General features: G+C 34.2%; 1 protein-coding gene across 3 annotated transcripts in view; it reads right to left on the reverse strand.

Annotated features, from left to right (window-relative positions):
• The window catches only part of LOC117416443 (adhesion G-protein coupled receptor D2), an 85,835-nt gene that overhangs the window by 42,409 nt on the left and 16,768 nt on the right, over positions 1 to 26,658 (reverse strand). For all 3 annotated transcript variants that reach the window (XM_034027500.3, XM_034027499.3, XM_034027497.3), the window contains exons 21-22: positions 10,988 to 11,029; positions 6,566 to 6,619 (exon numbers count right to left, since the gene is read on the reverse strand). In XM_034027500.3, coding sequence (XP_033883391.3) covers positions 6,566 to 6,619; positions 10,988 to 11,029 — 96 coding nt within the window. The remainder of the gene's footprint in view (positions 1 to 6,565; positions 6,620 to 10,987; positions 11,030 to 26,658) is intronic.

A 26,658-nucleotide genomic window follows, 5' to 3' on the forward strand; every position in this document is an offset into this window, starting at 1 on the left:
CCCCTCTCGATTATTTAATAAGAAATTGTATTAGTAATCAACAACCCTAGAGCATTGAGTAGTCCTAATAAACTAGGAGTAACAGATTAACTGTTTTCCAATCTATGGAATGAGAAATCCCCGTGCCAGACAAGATGGTCCCACCTTCTATCCAGGCTGCAAAAGCTGAGGACAAGCACAAACAGATACCTACAGTACATGTTTTACAATTATGATAAGACCCCTTGTTATCAAATTACTTTCATATCTAAAGGATACGGGTGACTTTATTGGTCAGTTATTGAATAAAGACATAAGAACATATGAAAGTTAACAAACGAGAGGAGGCCATTCAGCCCATCTTGCTCGTTTGGTTGTTAGTAGCTTATTGATCCCAGAATCTCATCAAGCAGCTTCTTGAAGAATCCCAGGGTGTCAGCTTCAACAACATTACTGGGGAGTTGGTTCCAGACCCTCACAATTCTCTGTGTAAAAAAGTGCCTCCTATTTTCTGTTCTGAATGCCCCTTTATCTAATCTCCATTTGTGACCCCTGGTCCTTATTTCTTTTTTCTGGTCGAAAAAGTCCCCAGGGTCGACATTGTCAATACCTTTTTAAGAATTTTGAATGCTTGAATCAGATCACCGCGTAGTCTTCTTTGTTCAAGACTGAATAGATTCAATTATTTTAGCCTGTCTGCATACGACATGCCTTTTAAAGCCGGGATAATATCCGAGAATCTTGTTGGCCTTTTTTAGAGCTTCCCCACATTGTCTAGATGAATGTAAGATTACCAAATGAAAATATTATTCTAGCTACACTTGATGGTGTAAGTCTATATACCAGTATTCCACATGGTGATGTTCGCAATGCTCTTAAGTTTTATCTTGATAGAAGAAGTGACATCCATACATCAACTGCATTTCTACTTGACATGGTTCTCACTAAAAATTACTTTCTCTTTGAGAAAGACTTTTATTTACACATCCAGGGCACAGCAATGGGAGCTTTATTTACACCCGACTACGCCAATCTCTTTAAGGGATTTCTCAAATACAATAATACATATGGACATAATCCTTTCATAGATAACATCATCATGTGGAAACTGTATATTGATGATATATTCCTGTTATGGTCCAGCACCAATTTAGAACTTAAAGCATTTGTTGCTTATTTGAACAGTCTGATTTCCTCTATTAATTTTAGTTTGGAATATCATACATTCAAGGTTTGTTTTCTCGATACCACTGTATCTCTTGAGAAGGGATCTTTATACATCATCTTGTATACTAAACTGACTGATAAAAACAGTATTCTGCATGCTTCTAGCTGTCACTTTGTACCACTCAAAAGGGGACTCCCTTATAGTCAATTTTTGCGACTTAAACAAATTTGTTTTAAATATGAAGATTTTGACACTGAAGTTGGCAAAATATATGACCAATTTCACTGGCATATCTTATCAACTGATACTATTGGTAGAAAAATATTTCAATCTATACCCCTTGTTTACACACTATAGAGGCAGAAATTTTCAGGACATTCTTGTTAAAGCCGTTTTTTTTCAAGATACAGCTAAAAATGTAAACTGGGGTACAGTCATAAACTGATTCTTTACATGTCAGAAATGTGCAGCTTGTGGCAATGCTATTAAAAGTAAAACCTTTACAAGTCATGTAACTAAAGAATACAAGATTTCACAAGTTATTAGCTGCACATCTGATTCTGTAGTGTATTTAATTTCCTGCCCTTGTATCTTACAATATGTTGGTAAAACCAAAAGACAACTACGGGTGCCATCCTGAGAAAAGACGTACGTCACAAAGTGACTAATGTTCTAATGCTGCTGATGTTTTTATTTTGTATATATATATGGAACACGGTTCCATAGTGTAGTGGTTATCACGTCTGCTTTACACGCAGAAGGCCCATTCCCATTTGGGCCGGTGAAACTACACACCTGCAGACTATCTGTGTAATTACAGATATGCGGCGGCGATCGCCTTAAATAGGAGGAACCGGACGACAGAGAGAGAAAAAAACGAGAAAGAAACGAGACAGGAACGAGAAAGAACACAGAAGACAGAAGATGAAAGAGGACAGAGAGACACGGAGAGACACAGACAAAGAAAACAAACAGCGATGAGAGTGAATGGCGAACGGACTGTGAGAGGGAAGATAGGGAACTGAAAACAAAAGAAACTGACAGAGAAAGAACTGATAGAGAAAAAAGAATTGAAGGAAAGTGACCCGAGCAGGAACTGAAAACAAGGAGAAACAAAGAAGCGTGCCTGTTGAACTAAACTATCACAGCAGCTGTGTAAACTGTTGCAAGCTAAGTATCATTTTCTTTTAGGTTACTTTATATCTATATATATATATATATATATATATATATATATATATATATATATATATATATATATATATATCACCTTAAGTAAACTGTACCATTCATGTACAATAATATCTGCTGTTTGTATGTGTTTTTTCAGTAGAACTTAAAAAGGCTATTACCTTTAAAGCACTTTACCAAATGTATTTTGCATAGGTAAATCTTTCCATTTTGGACTTAACATTTTGTGGTATATCAAGATTATTTCAGTCTCGTAGAGGAGGGGACTTGAATAAAAAACTACTTCAATGTGAAGCAAAATGGATCTTCTATCTCAAGACAGTACAGCCAGAAGGCATTAATGAAGAACTTGGATTATCATGTTACCTATAATATATAATTAATATTTCTTTTTTTATTGCTTCTGTATTCTTTATATCATTTTTTTTTTTTGATAATTAATGTATTATGTTATACTTAAGACTTGTTGGCTCCATGGCCGCTAATGTTTGTCTATATAGTATTTACATATTTTTTTTAATATTAACATTGGTGTTATTCATCTTTATTATTTTGGCTATAGTAGATTTACATTATAGAATTTAAATAGCCTAATCAATAGATCTTAATTCAATAATTAGTAATATGATATATTTAACTGATTTCTGCCATTGTTATCTTTGCTATTTTTCTGTAACTCGTCCTATAATGAAATGTTATAATAGTATTTAGTAATATATTCCCTTTAATGTCTGTCAGTATATTTACATATGAATTGATCTGTGTACATGTTGGTCTGTCTTTAATTGAACACCTGACATCTGATATTTATCTTTAATTGAATTAAGATCTTAAATACTCAGGTGTTCTACATTCGCTAGCACTGAGGATGGTCATGCAACCGAAACGTTTGCACTGAGCACTTTTTGCACTATATCACTTTTTTTGTCTGTTCTTCTACTAAAAAAAGACATTTGATTTTGTAGTGGTTTATTATTGCCACTCTTCAAATAACAGATCATGTGCAGATCATTTAATTACTTCATGCATTTGGAGATCTACGCAACTGGTTTTGTTTGGACTTTACTTTTAAGGCGCAGTAAGGACTTCAGTCTTTCTAGACATGCTTTGTGTCTGATTTGGGTGTGGTATTAGGCATGACAGAATATCTTCTATTCTAAGACAGTGCCTGGCAATGAGCAAGGCCAAGGAGGAGACTCAAAACCAGTAACATTTTTTAGCATTCCATGTGATTTTTTTTTTTCTTCAATTTAGTGCATCACACTGCAAATGTAATGAATATCCATATTTAACAAAATATAACTGAATTAAAATGTAGCTTTAGCATAGAAAGTCCAACCCAAAAATTAAATATGAAAGGTGGGTATTTCTTCTCATGGTCATATAATAAGCCAGGAAATAGACCATGAACTGAATGGTTAAAATAAGGTTCAATTAAGGTTAGAGAAGAGTATATATTTAACTAGCTGCAATGTCTGACTTTATTAAACCTTTTTTGTAAGGAAACAATTTTGCTGCTGATGCAAGACAAGTTTCTGTCCCTGCTACTGTTTGCTTGTTTGATTAAGTTGAATTAGACACATTGGCTCAATTATCTTTGCTTGCATCTCAATACCTCCTCCATCACACCAAGATTATTATTATTATTATTTGTTTATTTAGCAGATGCCTTTATCCAAGGCGACTTACAGAGACTAGGGTGTGTGAACTATGCATCAGCTGCAGAGTCACTTACAATTACGTCTCACCCGAAAGACGGAGCACAAGGAGGTTAAGTGACTTGCTCAGGGTTACACAATGAGTCAGTGGCTGAGATGAGACCTCCTGCTTACAAGGCTGTTTCTTTAACCACTGGACCACACTGCCTCCAGATGGCAGTCATGGCAGAAAGAAAACCATATAAGAGAAGTCAGCAAACTTCAGATCAAATGTACATTTTATAACTAAAAAAAACATGTAAATGGAGGCTTCCAAGAATTACACGCGTAAAGCATATTTCTCTTTTTTTCTCCCTATATCGTGTCAAAACTTGAATTAGGATCAAAAACCAATCTACTTCCAATTTAAATCCATATTTCAGTGCTGTCAGAGTTCTGAGCACCATGTACTGAAAGGCGATCGTTTTTTATTTTGTAGATGCTACTGACAGCTTTATTTCATAAAGCAATCTTGCACTGTGTGTACAAGTGGCAGGTCACGGAGGTCATACAGCAGGTGTTAACTGCGAGGGAGCATGGTCAGTATTATGTTTAATAAAGCCTAAGGGGCTACGCAAAGAAGAATTTTATGCAGTTGGTTTCCTGATCAAGGAAATCTACTTAATAAGATTGAGTACCACCAGCAGTCATGATCATGCTTCACATGTACAATGGGTTGTTAAAGTGGGCCATAGATGATCTTATTATGCATTATCAAACAACTGGGCTCTATGCATTAGAATTCATTCTAGTTCATTTCTACTAGAACGCCTCCAAAACAGAGGTAGACTCGTCACTCCTACTGTACCTCAAATGCTCTGTGTTACCGACTGTGACAGGGTAGCGTCACGGCCAAGCTGAGACCTGTGACTGCAACCTAAATAATCATCATTTATTACAATTACGGCTCCATCCACATTCCCATGTGTTTTCTGGCAGGGATGAATTTAACCCTTTCCTTGCCAACCCAATGCTCCCCCCCCAGACACACACACACACACATTACCCCGGCAGGGCTTTCACCCTGCCAGATACCTCCCAATAACAAAGCACACATTGCAACAATTGGCCACATGTGACAGAGTAGCGTCACGGCTAAGCTGTTACCTTTTCAGAGACAAGCTGCACTTTAAAGCGCAAATGCACGCGTTTAATTAACAAATATCGGACTCAATCAAATACATTGATAAATAAACAGGTACAAGAGCCAAACAAAAGGTCTACACAAAAACAAGACACTACAGGACAGCACGCCAACACGCACCTTCACCTCTATCACCAATATTAATTCTAACATTAACACCCATGAGCACCCTTTTTATACACCTGTGACTGCAGCCTAAATTAATCATCATTTATTCAATTTACGGCTCCAGTCACATTCCCAAGTGTGTTCTGGCAGGGAGGAATTTAACCCCTTCCCTGCCAACCCAATATTCCCCCCCCCCCCCACACACACACATTATCCCAGCCACACCGACCCTGCGGAAACTCAGCAGCAAATACATCATTGATCACAGGGGCAAAATCACTGACCACTTTCCAGCATTAGTACTGGACAGATACAGAATCTAAAATGATGGGTTGTGTTGAATAAAAATAAATACTTTGTAGTAGAAGAGTAATGTAGGTATCAGGAAGTCCAAAAAGGATTAAAAATAAGTATATAGTAGATCCTGAATTTACTTTTGAATGACTGTATAACAAAATAGATGTTTTTTCCAAACATTGCATTGTTCTCCTATATCTATATGATATTGAGTAACTGAGTAATAAGCTTGTCTGCAGTACAGGTTTGTTAGATATCTTCCGAATTACATCTTCCAAAGAAAAATGTACATAGTTACTGTATATATATATATATATATATATATATATATATATATATATATATATATATATATATATTTATATATATATATATATAATACTTGCTTTTCTCCATGCCTCAAATGGGAAGTTAGGATTTAGGAGACTGCTACACAGCCCTACAGGGGTATGTGATAATATGGACAAACAATATATCAGCTACCTGGGTATATTTGGTTCAATCGTTTTTTACAAGTCACAATTTTTATAGTGTCAACTTGTCAAGGGGTCAAAGGGAAGAACAGGCAATATTCTCAAATCAATCTGCCTTTAGAAATGGTCTCATTTCATTTTAAATTACCTGATGTTGCTGTGGAAGACTGGGACAAACTGCTATGTCTCATAAACCACGACAACCCGGGTCGCGTTAATGTGATCATTCATAAGGGACAAGTCATAGCGGGGCTGCCATTAACTACTTTTAAACCACTTGGCAGGCCTAAGTGATCTCTGGGAGCTGCTGCAGATATAAATATTACTCTGACAGTTTATTGCCAAGGGACAGCTCCACTAGGATTAGAAATCCAACAGTACAGATGTCATTGACAGGATTAAGGTGATTTTCTTCACTATACATATTTGATACACACAATGATTGTTTGTCATGTACTGTATACATCGCACGAGAGAATGGCAATTTCAAATAAATGCAAGCACTTACTGAGAAGTTCAGAGCTCTTCTTCTTTCTTTAATTCTGTTGATTGTGCTCCGTACCTAGAAAACGAAACATACTGTACTGTTCAAAGATAATGTATATTAAATAGACGGCTACTTTTCTTACATGTTGAAATGAAATAACCCCAATTATGGTATGGAAAAAAGCTTAAAAAAAGGTTTAAAATCAATAAGCATTAGAAAACAGAAGAATAAAAATGTTACAGGTTTGTCAAGGGTAATGGGACCTGAAAGTGACACATACTTTCTGCAAACTAAGGAGACTATTTTAAGCTATCATCTGTCACACTGCAGAGTGCTCCAGAGATAAAGCTATTGAAGACTGTCTTCTTGCAGAACAGATGGGCGTTGTATTCACTAAACCAAGGTAGTTGATGTAGAGAAACAAAAGATATAGCAACCCATCCCTTAAAACTAGGGCTGCAACGAAGGGTACATTTTGACCTTCGAAGGTTCGGAACACATTACCGAAGGAAGGTTCGAACCTTCAATGGTACTCATTTCCATAATTTACTGGTGACGTCACAACAGCTACTAGTTTATATTTGATTGAAAATCCTATTATTTTACAGGTAATCCATATAAATGGAATCAAACATTCACAGGTAGTTTAAAAATATGTTATATAGAACAGTAATCATGTTTTTTATCATTTCAATAAAAATACACATTGTTTATTTACACGTAATTGATATATACAGTAAGCTTGCATTGCAGCAGCACCAACTGCAGTTACCAGTCACATTTTACTACTCCTAGAAATATACATAATACTAATAATAATATGAACTTACGCTTGTCAAGTGACTCCAGAGATTGGTTATACCTCCATGATACGAGTCACTTGCACAGTCTGCATTCAACTTTTTTTTTGGTCGTCTGGGCATTTAACAAAAAAAATCCCAAACAGCAGAGGGGTTTCGAGACATTTCTTTTAATACCCCTTACGCTATAAAACGCTTTCCTGTCATGATGGCGAATGAATAAATTAAAGGTTTGCCTCTGGATAACACGAGCTGGAGGTGCGGACGGTGCTCAGTTTTCGAAATTAAAATGATTAGTGTTATCGTACATTTTGTATATTTCAAACATATTCTACCATAGCTCTTCTCTTACACTGTTTTGTACACTAGGTATTCAGTGCATATTTTACTGAAGCAATATAACAGAGCGCACATTTTTTGCATCATTGTGTTCCCCATGACTCGTTCTCTGCACTGTACTGTACATTGGCTGGATAAGCCAAAGCAAGCGTGGCTATACCCCAAACTCCTTCATGCCAGCCCTGTTTATTAGGTACATTATAAAATGTAGTATCAACATTTACAAATGTTTGATAAATTGATAAATACTTACTTAGATTAACCACCTTTGTCACACTGAGCTAATGAGGTTGTGTGAATTTTTATTAAAACTTGCAAGCAACAAATGTATCCTGAAAACTGTATTACTCTGTTATTGCAAGAGCTAATGGGCTCACTAACAAAACAGAACAGTATTAAGTGGACCCCATATTGAACACCTAGCAATGAAATATTACCTCAGGATTACAAAAACTGCAATCTGACAGCAAAATATTTTCTACATAGTTTTAAATTTAAACTCTTAGAAATGTATTTTATCTTAAAAAGAACTTATTTTTCCGTAAAAATAAGAAATAAATAATAATAATAATAATGGAAACTGTTTACTAAAACGCCTGATGTATGTAGATAAAAAAAATAAGAATTACAGTGTAAATGAAATAATATGCAGTATGTTCACACTACAAATGTTTATATTATTATACTGATAAATACAGCCAACCCAGACAGTAGATGTATATAAAATCCAACATGTTACAAATAGATAAGAAAAACATTAGCTTCCACGTTAACTTAATCATTTTCTGAGAAACAAATTGTGGATTGATTGTGACATCTGCTATGCCTGATCTGTATACACCATGGCTGTGCATTTCCTCTGTTATTCAAGATGTAGGAAGGAAAGGAATATATGTATAAAAGGTCTTTAAGATTTATAGCTGGATGGTTCTTGGCTGAAGATTTTCCATACTGGTTTTATGACACTACCCAGTTCCATTTTCATTTAGGAAACTCATCACTGTGGCATTGTTGTTTGAACAGTTTAAACTCTTTTTAACCATTCGTATTTAGTGCATGCTTAATAAATTATATTAATATATATGATAACCTGTTTTTGCAGGTTTCATCGTATATGTCTCCTAAGATCTTTGTATAAAAAGACGGTTTAATATTACTATAATAGCTGTGGCGCTGCCATAATTTGGATTTAATCCAAGCCTTTTAATCAAATGTTGAATATATTTAAAATATCTTAAAATAATATATTTTGTAGATTAACATATTTGTCACAGTCCCTTTTTTAGATATCTGATATGTTTTTGAATAATATATATGCATTGTTTTTAAAGGAAAACTGATAATTATCATGAAGGCGCTAGCTTGAGTTGTTTGTCTACTTTTTTTTTTGTTTTTTAGGGAAAAATGTGTTTCCACTGTAACAAATATAGACCTTTGATCAATCGTTTTGTTTAGCGTTTTACATTGTTTTGTCAAGATTCACGTACACTAAACATTAGGATGGAATTAGAAATTGATACAAAAATGATACAGTATTTAAATGTTGCTAATAATGTGCACACAAAGGAAAAGTTTAGAGATAACATCTAATGTATGAGCTATTTCTTCCCAACTTATGGTTATACATGCAATATGATAATCTCTTCTGATTACATAGAATCATCTTGAGCACTCAGGATGCCACAGATAAACTGTTATAAACAAAAGATGGTGTTGAATATGTTTGTATTGTAATTTTAAATAAATGCCCATATGAGGACAAAAAAAAAGGAAAAATTTGAATATGAATGGGCAAGGTGACACTGCCCAAAATAAGAGGTGCTCCATGACTATTATTTGTAAATCTGAGATCATTCCTTTCAGCTTTTCAAAATTGTTCTATAAAGTAAAATCAATCCCCCATTTGTGCTTTTGTGTCACAGGTGAAACTGTCTTAAAATGTAAGAATAGCAGAAATTATTGCATTTCATATTTACAGCCGCCTTTTCTAAATCATAGAGCATACACGGGTTGCTCACAAATTGTGAAGACCCCGGGTCAAGGAGAACTTGGGAGTTAGAAAATGGATTCCTATACACTAAAAAAGCCACTTAAGCAAGAATGTGACAATGATTTATTTTACAATGTGGAATGTCAGCTCTGAACCTCTGCTGTGTCAAAGCAGCACGATGACTCAGGGACACTGCCTCTGCCAGTGTGCATGTTTAAAGGCTTGTGGTCCACTATGAAAGGCGCTATATAAAATAAATATTGTTTGATTACACTTCTAAATTAGTACTGTTAAGGTGAAATGGAACTTGCAGACCCACATTACCAAACAGAACTTGTCATCTAGACTCCCCCTTGAGTACTCACTATACTGTATATATACTTTCTATAATCACTATAGTCTTCTTTTATCAGTCAACAGTCTAGTTCAGCTAGTTCAGCCTAGACACAATGCACACTTTTTTGTAATTTTTGCTTCCTTCACTACAGCTATGGCCAAAAGTTTTGCATCACCTAGAAGATAGAAACATAATTAAAAAAAAAAAGATATGAACATAATTTAGATAATTTATTTAACATAAGTCATCAAAGAAACTACAAAATGATATCGCATGAAACTACAACATTTTTGTCAGCTTTTCATTAGGTATATGGAAAACTACAAAGTAGAATGTAATTCAATATATTAACGTAACATTATGCAGCAGGTTTCATTTGACGTTATGAAGCAAAATTAGTTCATTCAAAACATTTAGCTGAATAATAGATCTTTAAAATGTCATACAACATTTCTTGTTTTGGTCACAGAGTGATGTAGAGGAAAGAGATTTCAACGGGACTGGATGGTCAACACGGGTTTCTTTCTAAAACAACTACACAAATAATACATTAACTATAGTAAATAGACACCAAGCAATGTTAAGTGTAATGTGGAACATAATTGTGCGACACTGCGGCTTTAAAAATTATTTCTAAAAAAAATGTTTCCAGTTTGCTGCCCGGTATATTTTTGCAACAGTCTAACAGCCACTACCTGTCCTGCAAGCCTAATGTCAAAATGTTAAATGGAGGGCCATGAGTTTAAAAACTTAAAGAGGTAGTGAAATATTAGCCAATGTTATTGAGAAATGACTGCCTCTTTACTCAAGGTGTCAGTGTTTAATGGCGAGTCTGGGTGCATATAAGTTAGTCCAAGCATGAAGGGCAGTAGGACGCTCAAGTGGAAAGCCACCTCGTCCCTTTAGTTGGCGCGATCAGGAACTTGTCATTTCTCTCATTCACTCTGTCAGCCTTGAGACAGTCTATGCAGACTTACCTCTGTGTTGTACACCCCATATATCAGAAAGATGAAGAGGCCCTGCAGAACAAAATGGAGGGGAAAAGCTGTTACCTCTAATCATTTCGGCAGAAATATCCTAAATGAAAAATATAATATTAACAAAAATAAAAGCACTTTTTAGGAGAAAAATAACTCCCCAGTCAGTCAAGGTTATTTTCTTTTTATTTACCTTACTATTTTGTTTTGCTTTATTGGATTTTAAATTAACTTAAAATGGGTATGATTCATATTTCCACTGAGAAAAAAATAGTCCCTGAAGACTGATTATAACATATATTTTGTACTTTTTTATTTGCCGTAAACATTACATTGAGCATTGCCATTTATAGTAAATGAAATAACATTTGTGAATTGAAAGCAGACTGATTTCCCACATCTGAGGGAGGATTCATGGAACAGCCAAACACTGCACTGGCACTCGAGGGAGGGGCTTCCGAGTGTTTTTTTTTTGTTGTTTTTTTTAATGATCCTATTCAGGCTTTGCGGTCTTCAAGAGAAGCTGACCAATAATTTCTACGCCTGTTTTCACACTGATGCCGGTAACCGGCATAATTTCCCTAGATTGTAAAGCAGCATTAGATGATATGTGGACTAAACGACTTCCATGTCAGTTTGCGCAGTGCCGCAGTCCTTCCCGTCGCTGCTGCTTATACAGTATATTACATGCTGAGTGAGACTTCCGTGGTGATTTTTCAGATGGCTTTTGAATAGTGTTACTGCTACTGTTTACCTCTGAGTTTTCTTTGTTCTGTTCTCTGACTAAATAAATACCAGAGTATATTTGCCAGTTCTTCTGTAATTCTTAGTGACAGAGATAAAAAAAAGGATTGTCGAGTGATTTAAATGCTGTTTCAGTTGTATGTTGACATTTTTACCTACAGAAACATTGTTTAGATAATTGTTACTATTAAGGCATAGTAATATTAATAGATCAGGTAAGTAAGTTGGTCTATGATGTTATTACCGCACGGTCATGTGATCTTGTTCAGCCAATCACAGCACTTAATTTATCCAAGCCTTTTTATAAATTGTAATAATCTTAAAATAAAAATGATTGTGGGTAAGACATATTCCAGACACCACATTGAATAATATAAGAATAGCATATCCCCCCACCTGTGTTGTTTGTTTTACAGAGACACTGCTGCTGTACCCTTGAGTAAGGTACTTTACCTAGATTGCTCCAGTAAAAACCCAACTGTATGAATGGGTAACTGTTTGAAAAAAAGAATGTGTAAAAAAGAATGTAATTGAATGTAAAAATAATAGCTTTTGGTCAATTTGCACAGCTTTTTAGCGTGAGAATGCAATTTACCCACACGTTAAGCCATATCATGTTTTGGCCACGCACTTCCTATAGCGTGAGGAATATGCGTGATATGTGAGTGCTACGTCACATTCTCGTGACAATGGAGAGAGAATTTGGAGTTCCTAAACTGCATGGAAACCCAGCCAATATAAACAGATAAAATTCAGTTCAATTTTAAATTGTTCATACATTTTTGTGTAGCATGCACAAAAGTATCCATACTTAAACCATATAAAAGTTGAATTCAAAGCTGTGCAATGTCAAACAATATGTTAATTACAGGCTACACTTGATATGCGATTCCAAAACAGCCCTAAATTGTAAAAAAACAGGCCTGTACAGCGTACTTGGCTTCCAATTCACAGCCCAAGCCACAAAGTCATAATTTTGATTTTTCTTTTTCTTCTAGCCTATAAAGAAGCTGCCTCATACATTAAGTGTAGAAAACTTTTACCATCATACTGAAACTTCTACATATGGTCTAACACACAGGCTAGTTGTAATGCACACACACAAAAAAACACTTTATTTTGATTACATTTGTTATACATATTCTACAGTTCAAACTAAATGATACAGTAGTCAGGACACAATTCCTCTGTGTGGGTGGTGCAGATTCATTTACTGGGGTACACATTACCCTGGATGTGGTTCTAGGGTTAAGTATATTGAACACAGCTGCCCTTCAAGAGTTTTGATAGAGTCTGTGGGTACAAACCTGATGACAACATTAACAAAAATATACATTTGAAACCCCTATGGAGACGGTATTGAATGGTATGCAGAAACTAAAAGAAAGGTCAGTTTAACATATTCAGTCAAAATACTGCTGATTAAAATAATAACAGTAAGGAAGCGTACTATAAACCTTTTTATAGAATCTACCCGAGCGCAGTGTATCCCCCTTCAAAGTCCCCCATTATGTAGAGCACAAATATTTATTTTCAAACTTAAGGCTATACATCAGAGAAGCATTTACTGCTAAACCTAGATTGAGAGTGAATGCATTGTACACCACAATGAATAAGAGCCCTAGCTTCTCATTATTGTGTGACAAGATACAGAAATTCACTTTACTTTTCATTTAGGATCGTGTGCTCCAGTTTATGGATGTCTGCCTTTACGTTTTTACTTACTTCCCTGCTCCAGCTGTACGTAATAAATGATTATACATTTTCACAGATGACCACCCTCTCTTCTTGTCTTACCCTTAATGCACAAAGTTAGGAAGCTGCAGGTACAAATTTCACACTTTTATTTATGGTGTTGTCCTTGGTAACAGAAATTTCAATGTACTGAAATGAAAAGTATGATTAAGGGGACACAGTGTCTCGGCAAGGAGAGTGGAGGGCAGCTTTCTATTTTCCAAAGAAAATATATAATGCTTTCTGACAACAGTATTATACCAAATGGACTTGAAAGAGTAGTGATGGAAAGAAGTCACAAAGGTGTTAAAAATCTACTCTGGGTTAATCCCCCAGGGTGCAAACTCAGATTTTTGACTAATACTTAAAATAATGAAGTTACAATATCTTTATAATGGTTAGTTCTTGTGTAACCAAAAGGTGTCTATATTATAGTTTCTATATTTCCAATGAGTCACTGCAAAAGAAAAACATGGTTCTGCTGTATTTTACACTTTCATCTAAATCGATTTGTTTATAAAACCATCATGTTAATTTGACAAATGTATGCTTCTCATACAATACAAAGTATGTTTAATAAGGATCAATTTCTTTGCTTGAGATTAATAATTACAATGTATGGAACAAAATGAGTGAAATGAAAACAAACATACAACTCCATTACACTAAATCAAATCGATAAAAATCGACAAGTTGTCATACACCTTCTATATATCACAATATTGTCAAAGAATTTTTCATCATTAACAGCACAGAAAAGTCCTGCCTGTAAGGCCACTCTGGTTCTTTGAAAACCATAACAAATCATTTTGTACAAGCCTTTCATTCAATTCTATAAAAGCTATCCTTGGCTGAAATATAAAAAGTTGGGAGAAAATACAACAGTTTCTGCATTTGGCACAAATAAAATACATCAAGGACAGGAGACTGGGCTTCTTTTTATTCATTTTTGACAGACTCAGAAAGACCACAGATATCACAATCTGCCAAATTCTCTCTCATATTAAACTTACAAAGCAACATTATTTCACATTGGATGAACTGGTTAATAAAAAAAAATATCAAAGAAATTCCTGAGGTATAATAAACAAAAGAATGTACTGATTTTTATCTACAATTAAACAATTACTTTTCTTAAGTGTTTAGCCATTGCAGACTGCAATTATAGTTATCAGCTTTCATTTAAGTTACATGGCAGAAATAAAAAGAAAATGCAGACTAGAAGCAGTAGTCAAAATGTTGTAATTAGTTTTAGCATTGAGTATGGTTTGCTCAATATGTAGATAAAATATACTGTATATAATTTTAGAACTGTGCTGAAAAATAATATCTGCCTATTAACATGTACACACAGTGATACATGTTATCTTATGACACAAATATTTATTAAATGTAACTAGAACAGAGATATAATTTATTATAAATATACAAATCATTTGTTTCAATAAAATATCTGTAGGCGATATGTGTCTGACATGATTTAGCAGGGTTGGTTTGTTTGTTCGTTTGTTTGTTTGTTTTACTAAATCAGACCACAAAAGAAGTATTACATTATCAAACATATATATAAAACATATTTTAAAACTGCATTTAAGACAGAAACAAATACATACGTATATAAATGGATAATGACTTAAACATTGCTGAAAGAAAAAAATGTGCAAATTGATCATTTACCATAGATGGTACTGGGTGGGTGGTATTTAGCTTTTAAAAGAAGTGTAATATTTGTAGTATCAGGCCAGTCATGACAGTATTTATACAACGTGACCCGTCTATAAGGTGTTTAAATTGTTCTGGTGGGATATGGGACCATTCCTTAATGATTACTGTGTCTGATTCCTTCAGGGAAGTTGACGGCAAAGTCTGTTCTCCAGAATTGCCCTAGAGTCACCACTTTAAAGTCTGTTCCCTATGAAACATCAAATTATATTAATGTCTGTCAGGTCTTGTTCATTATGACTAAAACTGAGATGATAACCCATTGAAACACAAGTAAAGCACAATGTTTTAATGCACAAAACATTAGTTATCCACATTCCTCAACTGTTTAAAAAAAAGTTAAACTTGCTAGAAAATATATTTAAGATTAGAAAATCAGAATACAGATTAGATTGTAACCATAACCAGTAAACTTTTTTTGTTGTTAGTTTTATGATAAAATAATATCATATTTTAAGGTACTAAAAGGTTTCTAAACTGAGGGCTATAATAAAATGTGTCATTTCAATTTCAATTTCATATTACACTGCATCAAAAAACCACTGCTGACCCTCATGCTTCAAGTACTGAAATAATGCTTTTTCAGCCTGACTGCTTGACATGCAGTTATGCATGTTTTACATAGCACATCAAAACAAACGCAGTTGTTCCTTTTTGGCTTGGAATTGCATATGCAAAGTTGCAGCAAAAAATAAAATAGAATAAAAAACAAAATGTACACTTTTAATATAACAATTCACTCAAAACAGTAAAGCAAACTGATGATATTTGACGACTCACTCTTTTTTTTTTTTTTTTTAGCTAACTCTGTGAAATATAGTAATAGCCATTTGAATAATTCAATACCAAATACCGCTAAAAAGTTCAAATTACATTTTTATCTGGAGCTCTGCAACAGTATTCGTCATTAGGGCCTTCGGACTTTGCAATTCAAACATATGGTAGCAGTTATGTGAAAACTTACTTCAGTAATCAGACGTATTCATGTTTAATATCAGGTCTGGCCCTGACTGTTAAGAAAGTCAATATTCTGAACTATACACAAAAAAAGGACAGTCTAAAGTGCTTACTTAAAAAGTTAGTTTTTCAGCTTTGCTTTCTTTACACAGTATAGCTTAGTTTAGTTGATTCCCCTTTATGGTTCTAGAAAATAAGTAGAGTTACAAAACCTTTAATTCAACAACTTTCTCCAATATAGCAATAGCAATAAAAGATACTTGAATGGCATTGATCAATTGTAACTCGCTATTCTGAATCTTTCGTGTGCACTGATACTAATATGTCTAATACATACAGTATGGAACCCAAATTACTCTCTCTCTCTGCTATTGTATGTAACAGAATGTTTTTTTAAAATGCACAGAATCTAAAGTTTGAAAGATAAACCGTATAACTGTAAAACAAAGGACAAGAAGTGTTAACACAGTGATTCCATCGCGGGGGTTCATAAAATGATCTCCTATTTTTATTACTTCATTAGATCAAATCAATGGAATGATCCATTGTTTTCTATGCTTTTTTGTTTTATTAGTTAAGAAGTCAGACATTGAACAAAGGCAGAACGCCTACAGTCAGTTTTTGAAAAACTGCACATGAAACAATAGATTTCTGAATTTTAGCTGCACAATGATCCAAACACACACTGCCTCTTTCAACTGCCAGGACGCTCCAAGATTCCTACACAACGCAATCTTGCCATAAAGGAATTTAATGACAACAAAATTATGAATTTTGTATTAAAAAATACCACTCTGTTACTAAAATGACAACAATATAAAACCAATACAGGTATTTCCAATTCAAGCATTTATGTTTCAAGCAGTTCTGGAAAATGTAAGCGTATGGAACCAATTAATGCAATGAGAGACAAAGAGGTTAAACTGCAATGAAAAAGTTCACACTTTATATAAGGAATTGTTAATGTCTCTGACCCTTTTACACAAAAACAGTTTAATTAGCTTGTATACATAATTTTAATTTGAACTGCTCACAGCTTTTAAATTTTTTCTGGATGTCAGTTGCAGCTGTACATTTGATGTATAGCAGAACATGGAATTATATGAAATTTGTAACATGTCCAGAAATGATGTAGAGTCCTTGCTGCCAAAACTAGAAAGTTAAATACTGAATACAACTTTAGAAAATAAAACAATAAACAGAAATTTAAATTGAGTGAGTATTAAACTGATCATGAACCATCACGAACATTACAGTTACTTAACTTTACAGTACTAAATAAAATTGAATAGCCCAGTATCACCAAAAGCTCCCTTTTAAACCACGAATGTACCTTTTTATTCAACATTTTTAAATAGTTTTTTATTACAACTAATGGAAAATATATTTATATATTAAATATATACATATGTATTAAATATATTTCTATGTATATACATTATTATTTATATATATGATTTTTTTGTTTGTTTTGTTTTTTAATTAAAATTAAAATAGGTACATCTACATTTATAAAAAAATAAACCTGATTCACTAATCACTTGCAGGTTCTTTGTTCTTATTTTACCGATATTAAAAATAATACTATAGATAACCGAAAAAAAAGTGTCTTAAAATGTTCTATGAATAGGTATAAGTATAGTCTGTTAACATGTGATACCAAAATGTTTTGGCTCTAATTAGCTGGTTGATTGTTCACCACAAGCCATGATATTCCTCCAAGAAATGTGAAGTAAAAACAAAAGCTCACTTCAAAGCATCACCTCCAGAAATCTCAGAATTCTCTTTAGCACTGTTATCTTAATAAACGACTCCATTTTGAATCATCACTTTCAACAGGATATCAGATTTGACAGTTGCAACAGATACTGCTGAGTGTAATAACAAGGGCTTGGGATTAAAGTGGCAATTCAGAAGCATGAGAAGTAACAATACCACAAATACTGGATTTCCCCCATGTACTATAACCTTATCAAGGAATGAAAACAAAAACACTTCTACCTCAGAGAGCGTGACACAGAGGGAGACAAACTCTAAAGTCCCCGTCCCACAGGAGATGGCTAAGCTAAACAGATATGGTGAGAATGGCGGTGATCAGTCAGAAAGGCTGGAGTTATTAACTTAGCCCTGAAACACCTACTTAATATAGGGCCAGCGATGATAGCTAACAGAGCCTGGCTAAGGTGACAGCTTTGGACCTGCTTCAGGAAATCCAATTGAAAAGCAGTCAAGAGGAACAACAAGCTAGAAACAGATATTCCTGCAACCAACGGTGCACCAATGTATATTCTAAACTCCACTGAAAATGTGACAAAAAATATTGCACCCTCTGGATATTACATATTTATACCTTAAGTTTGCCAGCACCGGTGAAATCTATAAAAATGTTTACCATGAAATTGTATTGCCTCTCCCCCAAAAGTAGGTTAACTTAAATGCTTGCATTCAATCTTCTCAGCTTCATTTTTTCCATTAAAATACTGAAATATCTGATAACTAACTGATTTTGAACTCATCTAGACTAACTACAGCTATGGACAAAAGTTTTACATCACCTAGAATTTTAGGATTGAGGCAATTAAAAAAAAAAAAAAAAAAACTATAGAACATAATTTAGATATCTTATTTAACATCATGTAAATCAAAGAAACTACAAAATGATATATGCGAAAGTCATAACAGTAGTACAGTATTTCGTGTTAGATTTCGAAATGTCACATTTTAACATTTTTGTCAGTTTTTCGTTAGATATATGAAAACTACAAAGCGTTATGCAATTCAATATGTTAACATTATTCAGCAGGTTTCATTCAACTTTGTGATGCAAAATTAGTTCATTCCAAAGGGTGCTGCAAAACTTTTAGCCATAGCTGTACATATGGGTGCCTGCAGCCACTTTGATATCTGTAACTATACTCCCAAAAATAATTGTGGCGCACATGTGTAGAAGAATGAAAGAGAAAATGATCTATAAACAAACTTACTTTAAAACAAGATCATTTTGGCTGTATGTTTGAAGAGCCAAGTAAAACATATGCATGGAAAATTGATACAAAATGAGTTGTTTGAACTTGCTGAGGAAAGAACGGTCAATATGCCAAAAACCTGTTTAATTAAAAAATACAAAGCAATCCGATTGACGTTTTGGTGTGCCCCTTCAAAATGTATGAGACCCTCTTGTCAATCTCGAAAATATTTTAATTGCAAAGTTTCGACCGACACAGAAAAATGGAGAATCTTTCTTTAAATGTTAAAAGGCTACAGATGGAACAATAATTACAGAGGAAATGGATTTAAGTACAGCATGCTCTTAGAATAGCCAATGGTATTTTCTAACAGTGAATTACAGTATTTTTTTAGATCCTGGGATAAACAGTTTTCCAATCAAGGCTGATATAGTATTGTAAAACATTTTATTAGGAAGAAAGCATGTATATTTTTTTTTTCCACATTCCTAATTGACTTTTTTTTTCAATCAGTGATGTATTGTTTCATTCTTTTTCATTTTCTTTGAATGCTCTTAAAAGGTGATAGCAATGTTGCATAATTATTTAGTTTTCTTGTTTTGAGTCTCTTATATTTATAGGTATAACATGCACAAGTTTTCACTAATATACTATTTACAAACATCCAACTGCAATAGAAAATATTAAAATGTCATCCTGTCAAGAGATGGATACTTCTAAGAAATTAGGGGGAAGTAAACCAAATTGTTATGGTGTGCAAAAATTAACTTTTGCGGCAACAAAATGAGCACTGTACTCCCCATTCCTGTTGATAAAATACTGTTGCAGAACAAATAGTGCTCCGAACCCATCATTACACTCAGCTCTACTTTAATTTAACTCGCAGTGCTTCGTTTTAGGGATTTTCTCGGGGGTATTTTCTACCAGTAAAACAAAAGCCAGAGCAGTACACTTTGTATAGATGTTGGCTCTTGTGGTGTTACCGATAGACATGTGAAACAATATACAAGAACCTGCTAAATTATCAATACATAATGAGCACAGTCTACTCCATGCATACCCCTAATTACAGTAGCTTATCCCCATGAATTCTAGACTAACTAAACCTGGGGTTAATGGTACCTTGCATGTTAAGTGCCACAGACCGTTGAGATAGTAAAGAAGATGTTAAATCACTGTAAAGCAGGGCTTAGCCCAAGTGTCGGTAAAGATTTCGGTGAGTTATAGGTTCTACAGCTTCAAAGTTAAGCTAAATAGCAGTGTACCAATAAAATCAGGAAAGTGTGACAGGGATTTATCAGATTTAAGTTTATTCTGTCATGCCTTATTTGAAAGACAAAGCATTTCACTAATTTAAGAAGATTAGAATTGAAGTATTATATATCAAGCTGTACCAATTGGTGTATCTTATTTGAAAATTCAATAAGAAAAACAGATTTTTTTAAATATATTTGATTGACACATGCTTTCACTTAATGACGGTAATTACAAAGAATAACAAGTACAAACCACATCTGCTCAGTGTAAGCATTCTGAAGAGCTCTCAGGAGTAGTGCAGAGCTGTCAGAAATGCCAGTTTTCCCACCTCACACACACCCTGGCAGACTGGGAAGACGAGAAACAGATTAATAAGAACCAACACGTTTCTGTAAACACTTGTTAAGGAGAAGAAACGCTCCTAGCACTGAAGGAAATGACACACGAACGGCCGCCGTGCATGAAAATGCCATTTCACAGGAAGGTCAAAAGGCTACAGGGCTGTGCAATAGTATTGGGCTATTTGTTCTTTTTTCTGTCACCTTTAGGATGATATTTAAAATATAACAGGATTTGACATCCTATACTGCATACAACTGGCTTCAAAAATACATTAAATAAACCTAAAGAAAACAAATTCATGAAACATAAAAAACAGCCATAGTTACAGGCTGGTGTCTGTCTCATACCAATTTAAACACTGGCATCATACAAAAAACATCATAGGTTGTGCTTTTTTTACTGTACTTTACTGTGAACTTGTGCTCTTGAAACATTAGCAGAAATTGCTCCTTTCAAAAATCATTTAAAATTAAAGGAATCACAAATATATTTTTAACTTGGTTCTATATTAAAGGAAAATATTCCTGAACCCATATGTTTCCAGTAATTTACGAGACAACAAACGTGTTGGGAGACAGTGCTCTTTCATCCACATTGCACAAGGAAGTTCTGCAGGCACGAATGTTAAGGTGGTTAACGTATAAACAGAACAGTTGTTCTCCACATGCCATTTTGGTGTTTGAGGTTCCTGCCGATTGGGGGGGGGGGTCATGTTTTTATAACAGGGGTCATGAAGTCATAATCGGATTGGTCATGTGATCCAGAACATTCTGCTTATATAGCATGACTTGGTTTGCTTTTGTATGACACAAGACATTACTACATTGAGTTGACAGGTAATTATAAAGCAAATAAATGCCTTGCAAGTTCAGAACAAAGCTTCTTTGGCTATGTTCATTGCTAAAAATCTCTTTTTGTTTGACAGGAAGCACATTATTCAGCATGATTATTTTCTCACAGGATAATATCAATGCAGAATTTTAAATTGGCTCTGATTAAGTTTATTCTTTTGTTATCCTTAAGTTCGTGTCTTAGGTTTGCCCTTACAAGATTTTTTCTGGCTTGATTTTTTTTTTTTTTTAATAAATAAAATAATGTCGAGCACATACTTCTTTATTCTTCTTCTTCTTCTTCTTCTTCTTATTATTATTATTATTATTATTAAATTGCATTAAATATTGTACACTATTTTATGTATATCCCTAATACTATACTAACAGTATTTTTTTATTAAAATAAGAGGAATAAGGTTTATTTATAGCTGCACAACAATTTGTTTGTAACATTTATGAACCCAACAATTGGTATTGTAGTTACGAATTTAGATTTTACATTAAAACCACTGTGCCTCAGATCTAAGCAGCTTTAGGGCATGTATCTCCAATCAAGATAGTGAATAGACAACCTGTATAAAAAAAGGAACTTACATCGTTTTAGAAATAATTATTAACATAAACCTAATTCTAAATATCTCACTTAGGACTGGGTTACAAATTGTCTTCTGACAAAGTGATTTTAAAAATGAAAAAATAACTATTAAAAGAGTGCTTAAGTACCACAGCACCTCAAAAAGTTTCTGACATTTGAACTAATTAACAGGTTAAGGAAATGAAGAGGTACCATAAATACTGATGGGTGTGAGGGGGTTGGGTGGTTGGTACTTTGACAAATTAAATTTCAATTCTATAACATTTAAGCTACTTTCTTACAAGGCCAAGTGGGCATGTATGATAATGCTGGCTTCATTAACATGACAGCTATTTTTAAATATCGGCAATGGAAGAAATGTTTTCGTTAGGTTTTGTTCAAGTAATATAAAGCTTGTTATGCTAAAGAATTCAAGTCATGCAGCACATGAAAAACATTTAGTGTGTAATTGGAGACGGGGGTTAGTCACATTGCTACAACAACAGGTTACAAGTGCACAGCAGATCACTGGACACCTGTCTGGGAAGCTTAGCCAATGTTTTTTTTTTTGGTCTCCACTTTAAAATAACCTCTTCCTCATTTGTTTAAAGGGAAATCGAAGGTAAGGATCATACACCACAATCATGGCTCTAGCCCAGCTGCCTCTGTAGAGGCATCTTGGCATCCACGCAAACAACTTTCCGAAATACCAGCGGGAAGAGGGTGGACTCACGGCTGCCAGGCAGAGGGATCCGAGGGGAGGAAGAGTGAACAGGCACAGCTGTAGCAGCTGAGTGCAGGATAAACTGCTACTGATCTCTTTACACTCTTATCACAACCCTCATTAATCACTTCCAATCACGGCTCGCCCACCAACTAGGCTGCAAACCAACACCAAGACATTTCATATATATTTTACATGCACCACTAAAGGAATAGTATACTGCATTATCTGCAAGAAATGCAACAAATTGCACATTGGGGAAACTAAAAGGTGTTTGCAGACCATTTTGTGGACCAGCATTTCCAGTAGCCTGACATTTCACCAATGATAATCACATTACTGAAGACATCAGTTGGCGCTATGGAACAAATGCTGCTCCGAAACAAAGGGAATGTGAGTTCATCTTCAAACTAGGAACTTTGGAACCTCTTAGAATGAACATTCTATTCTGACATAATGATGTTGTCGACAGAATTCTTGAAAAATTACTGCACTGTGTTTACTTTTCTTTCTACATAGCTGTTTCTGTTTTCTTAATCATTTAAACTGTTTGTGTAAACTAAAAAAAATTAAATCCAATACATATACAGTATATATATATATATATATATATATATATATATATATATATATATATATATATATATATATATACATATATATATATATATATATATATATATATATATATATATATATATATATATATATACACACACACACAAGTAGCTTTCAAGTTAAGGTGAGAGAAAGCAATAACTACAGAATTATAACAGCCAATCAAATCACAGGAAAGTTGCCACAAGGCTTCTACATTCACAGCATTTTAAAAGTCAAAGCGCAGTATCTACAGACATATTTCGCCCTGTTTGGGGCTCATCAGTGCAGCACAACTGTACTTTGACTGTTGAAAAGCTCAGGAGAGTAAGTAAATACAAGTAGCTTTCAAGCTAAGGTGAGAGAAAGCAATAACTACAGAATTATGGGCAGTAGGGATTTATTTCACCAGTCAAAGTACAGTTGCGCTGCACTGATGAGCCCCAAACAGGGAGAAACATGTCTGTAGATACTGTGCTTTGACTTTTAAAACACTGTGAATGTAGAAGCCTTATGATGAATTTCATGTGATTTGATTGCATCCAAAAGTTCACATGTTAAAATTTGCTATACTGTTTAATTATCCTTATTTAACTTTAATATATTATAGGGTGCTGTGTAAGATACACGCTGATTTTAAACCACTGAAGGTCAGAGCAGCCAGTGAGCCCCTCCTGGCAATCCCACTCTGGATATCAGCTTGTACCAGATCATACAGGACCCAATACAATATTCTACACTGTATATAGAAACACACAGTGGCAAGGTTAACAAGACTTACCCACCATACATTTTATGGGAAATAGGAATACAATACTATGTGTGTTTATCTAGAAATACATATTTAATAAGGGGTTAATCATTAAGATCTTTAACATTTACATTATGAATGTAATTAAGGGTTTCTGAAAAGACCACTGACTGGAATGAGACACTGCCTCCTAGTGGCTGTTTTGTAAACTTAATAATATAGATTTCATCTGGTAAATACCAATGTAATTATATTCATTAATTCTTCTGTGGGATACAGTATGCTTTTTTTGTTAACTATTTCAATATTTTGGAAGCATTATGTTGTTTTGTCACACTTTAAAATATGTTCCTGTTTACTATTAATAGAAGTCAATTCGGGTTTGTTATGAATAATTGTAAAATATGTCACTTCATATGTTACTATAGTTCAAACTCCATAATTCCATAAATAATTATAATCCTTTCTATATACATTATAGCTCTAACTGTTCAAAAAACATGACAAGCTACCAACTACAAGCACAGAGTTTGCTGACAATGTCTTTGTATTTATTTAAAATTGCAGGCCCACAACTCCAAGAAAGGGTTAATGTAGCTTTGGCCAGATGCGGAAACTACCATAACCACACATGAATTGACTTCCTAAAAACAGCAATCTTTAAAATGTTACCATTCAACTGCTTTATTGTTTACATCTTTAAGAGTGCCAACATACACACATTTATTTTAAATACGTATCTTCAGCTCTGGCTAAGAGAACACCCCTTGGGAAGCATGTGAAGTGTTCTCTTGGCCAAAGTGTTCTCCAAGACAGAGTTGACCACCAAGAAATACAAATGTATTTATTACTTATGTCATGACGCACGTGCATCAGCATATGAAATGAACAGAATAAGAGAAAAGCAGTAGACTGACAAACTAAATTAACAAAGCAACTCTACATACGGCAAAAATGCAGCAGCGGCTCTAAATGTAATTATGAATAAGAGAATGAATTGTAGCACAATGGTTATTAACACAGCACCCTCACACGCATTCAAAAATGCAGCAGCAGCAGCAGATTACTTCGATCAATTTTGAAAAGATTGAATAAACCATGTGAATTTGAGTTTGATGATGATGAGTTATCAGGTTACAAGAGAACGGTATCAGTTTTGAATCGTTTAGCAACAAATCGCTATTCCGTTTCAACACAGGGCCCTGGTCAGTGAAGGAACAGTATATAAAAATATATACTGTATATGTACTATATTGTAATATTATTGTAATATTACAGCAAATATGTTATAGGAGTTTCTCAATGCACAATGGAACACTAGGACATGGCTAGAGTTTCTACTTTAGACCCCAGTTTAAATAATAGCATGGATGAGTGGTAAGGTTACTAGAATTCAAAGCTCAAACCTATAGCCTTCTGTGGTACCCGAATTGCTGAAATGCTGCCAAAAACCGAAAGAAAAAACCACAAAATGTTGGCATTTATATATTTTTGTTTGTTTAAGTTTATTGTTTCTCCTTTGTGTGTACCAGTATTTTATTTAATGTCTTTTTATTTATTTATTGTGTTGTACTAAATTGAAAAAGGAAATCATTGCAACCTTTGTGTTTACAAGGAAACTGTGGAGCAGACACAGACTTCAAGGGTAACATTTAGACACACGTGGATCAATAAAACAGCAGAAAAACAGATGAATCCATTTTAAATTGAACACAGGGGACAGTATTCTATGTTGTTGGAGTTCCTTTGGAAAATCTGGCATGTACTCACACAAAGACTACCTAAACAATTAAAAACATCACAGAAAGCGACACAGAGGTTTCCTCTGCATTACCCGGTATACAATGTTTTTATGAGTCATATCAATTTGTAACTTTCCATTTGTTTATGACAGGATAAATTATGTTCTTCCCATACTAAATTATTATTATTATTTTTTTTTTTAATTTAGTTATCGCTACATTTTTAGCCCGGTTTTTCTCCCCAATTTTGCATTTTTCTTGTTGTGATGATGGAGAATTTGAATTAGGCATGGGAGAAAGGGAACTATTTATAACTTAATTCTTAATGATCTGTCTCTGCTAAATATGTATTGATTTGTTAATAAATATATGGCTCTATTACAAATGCAACTGATTCAAGACACAACTATAAACTGCACTTGTGCTTTATTTTCCTCTCAAGTACAGTACCACAGAGATTAAAAGTGCTCGCTGTAGCAACAGAAACGAACTAAAAGAATCTTGATTCTGCTGTAGCAAGTCTGTCCCTCAAAAGTAGCAACTGTTTACAGCATTGGCAGCTGCTTTGTAAAGCTTCATAAGTGCCTTGTGAGTTTCTTTTTTTCTCTCATGCACCAGTTTGTCTACATTTTATGTTTCTGTTCATTTTCTAGCCCCTTTCACACTGGCACTCCTACCTGGGCCCGGAACCCGGGTTCTGGTTCCAGTCGACATGTTTTGACCCGGGG

Source organism: Acipenser ruthenus, chromosome 12 (assembly GCF_902713425.1).
Source record: "Acipenser ruthenus chromosome 12, fAciRut3.2 maternal haplotype, whole genome shotgun sequence".
In the NCBI taxonomy this organism is placed as follows: Eukaryota; Metazoa; Chordata; class Actinopteri; order Acipenseriformes; family Acipenseridae; genus Acipenser; species Acipenser ruthenus.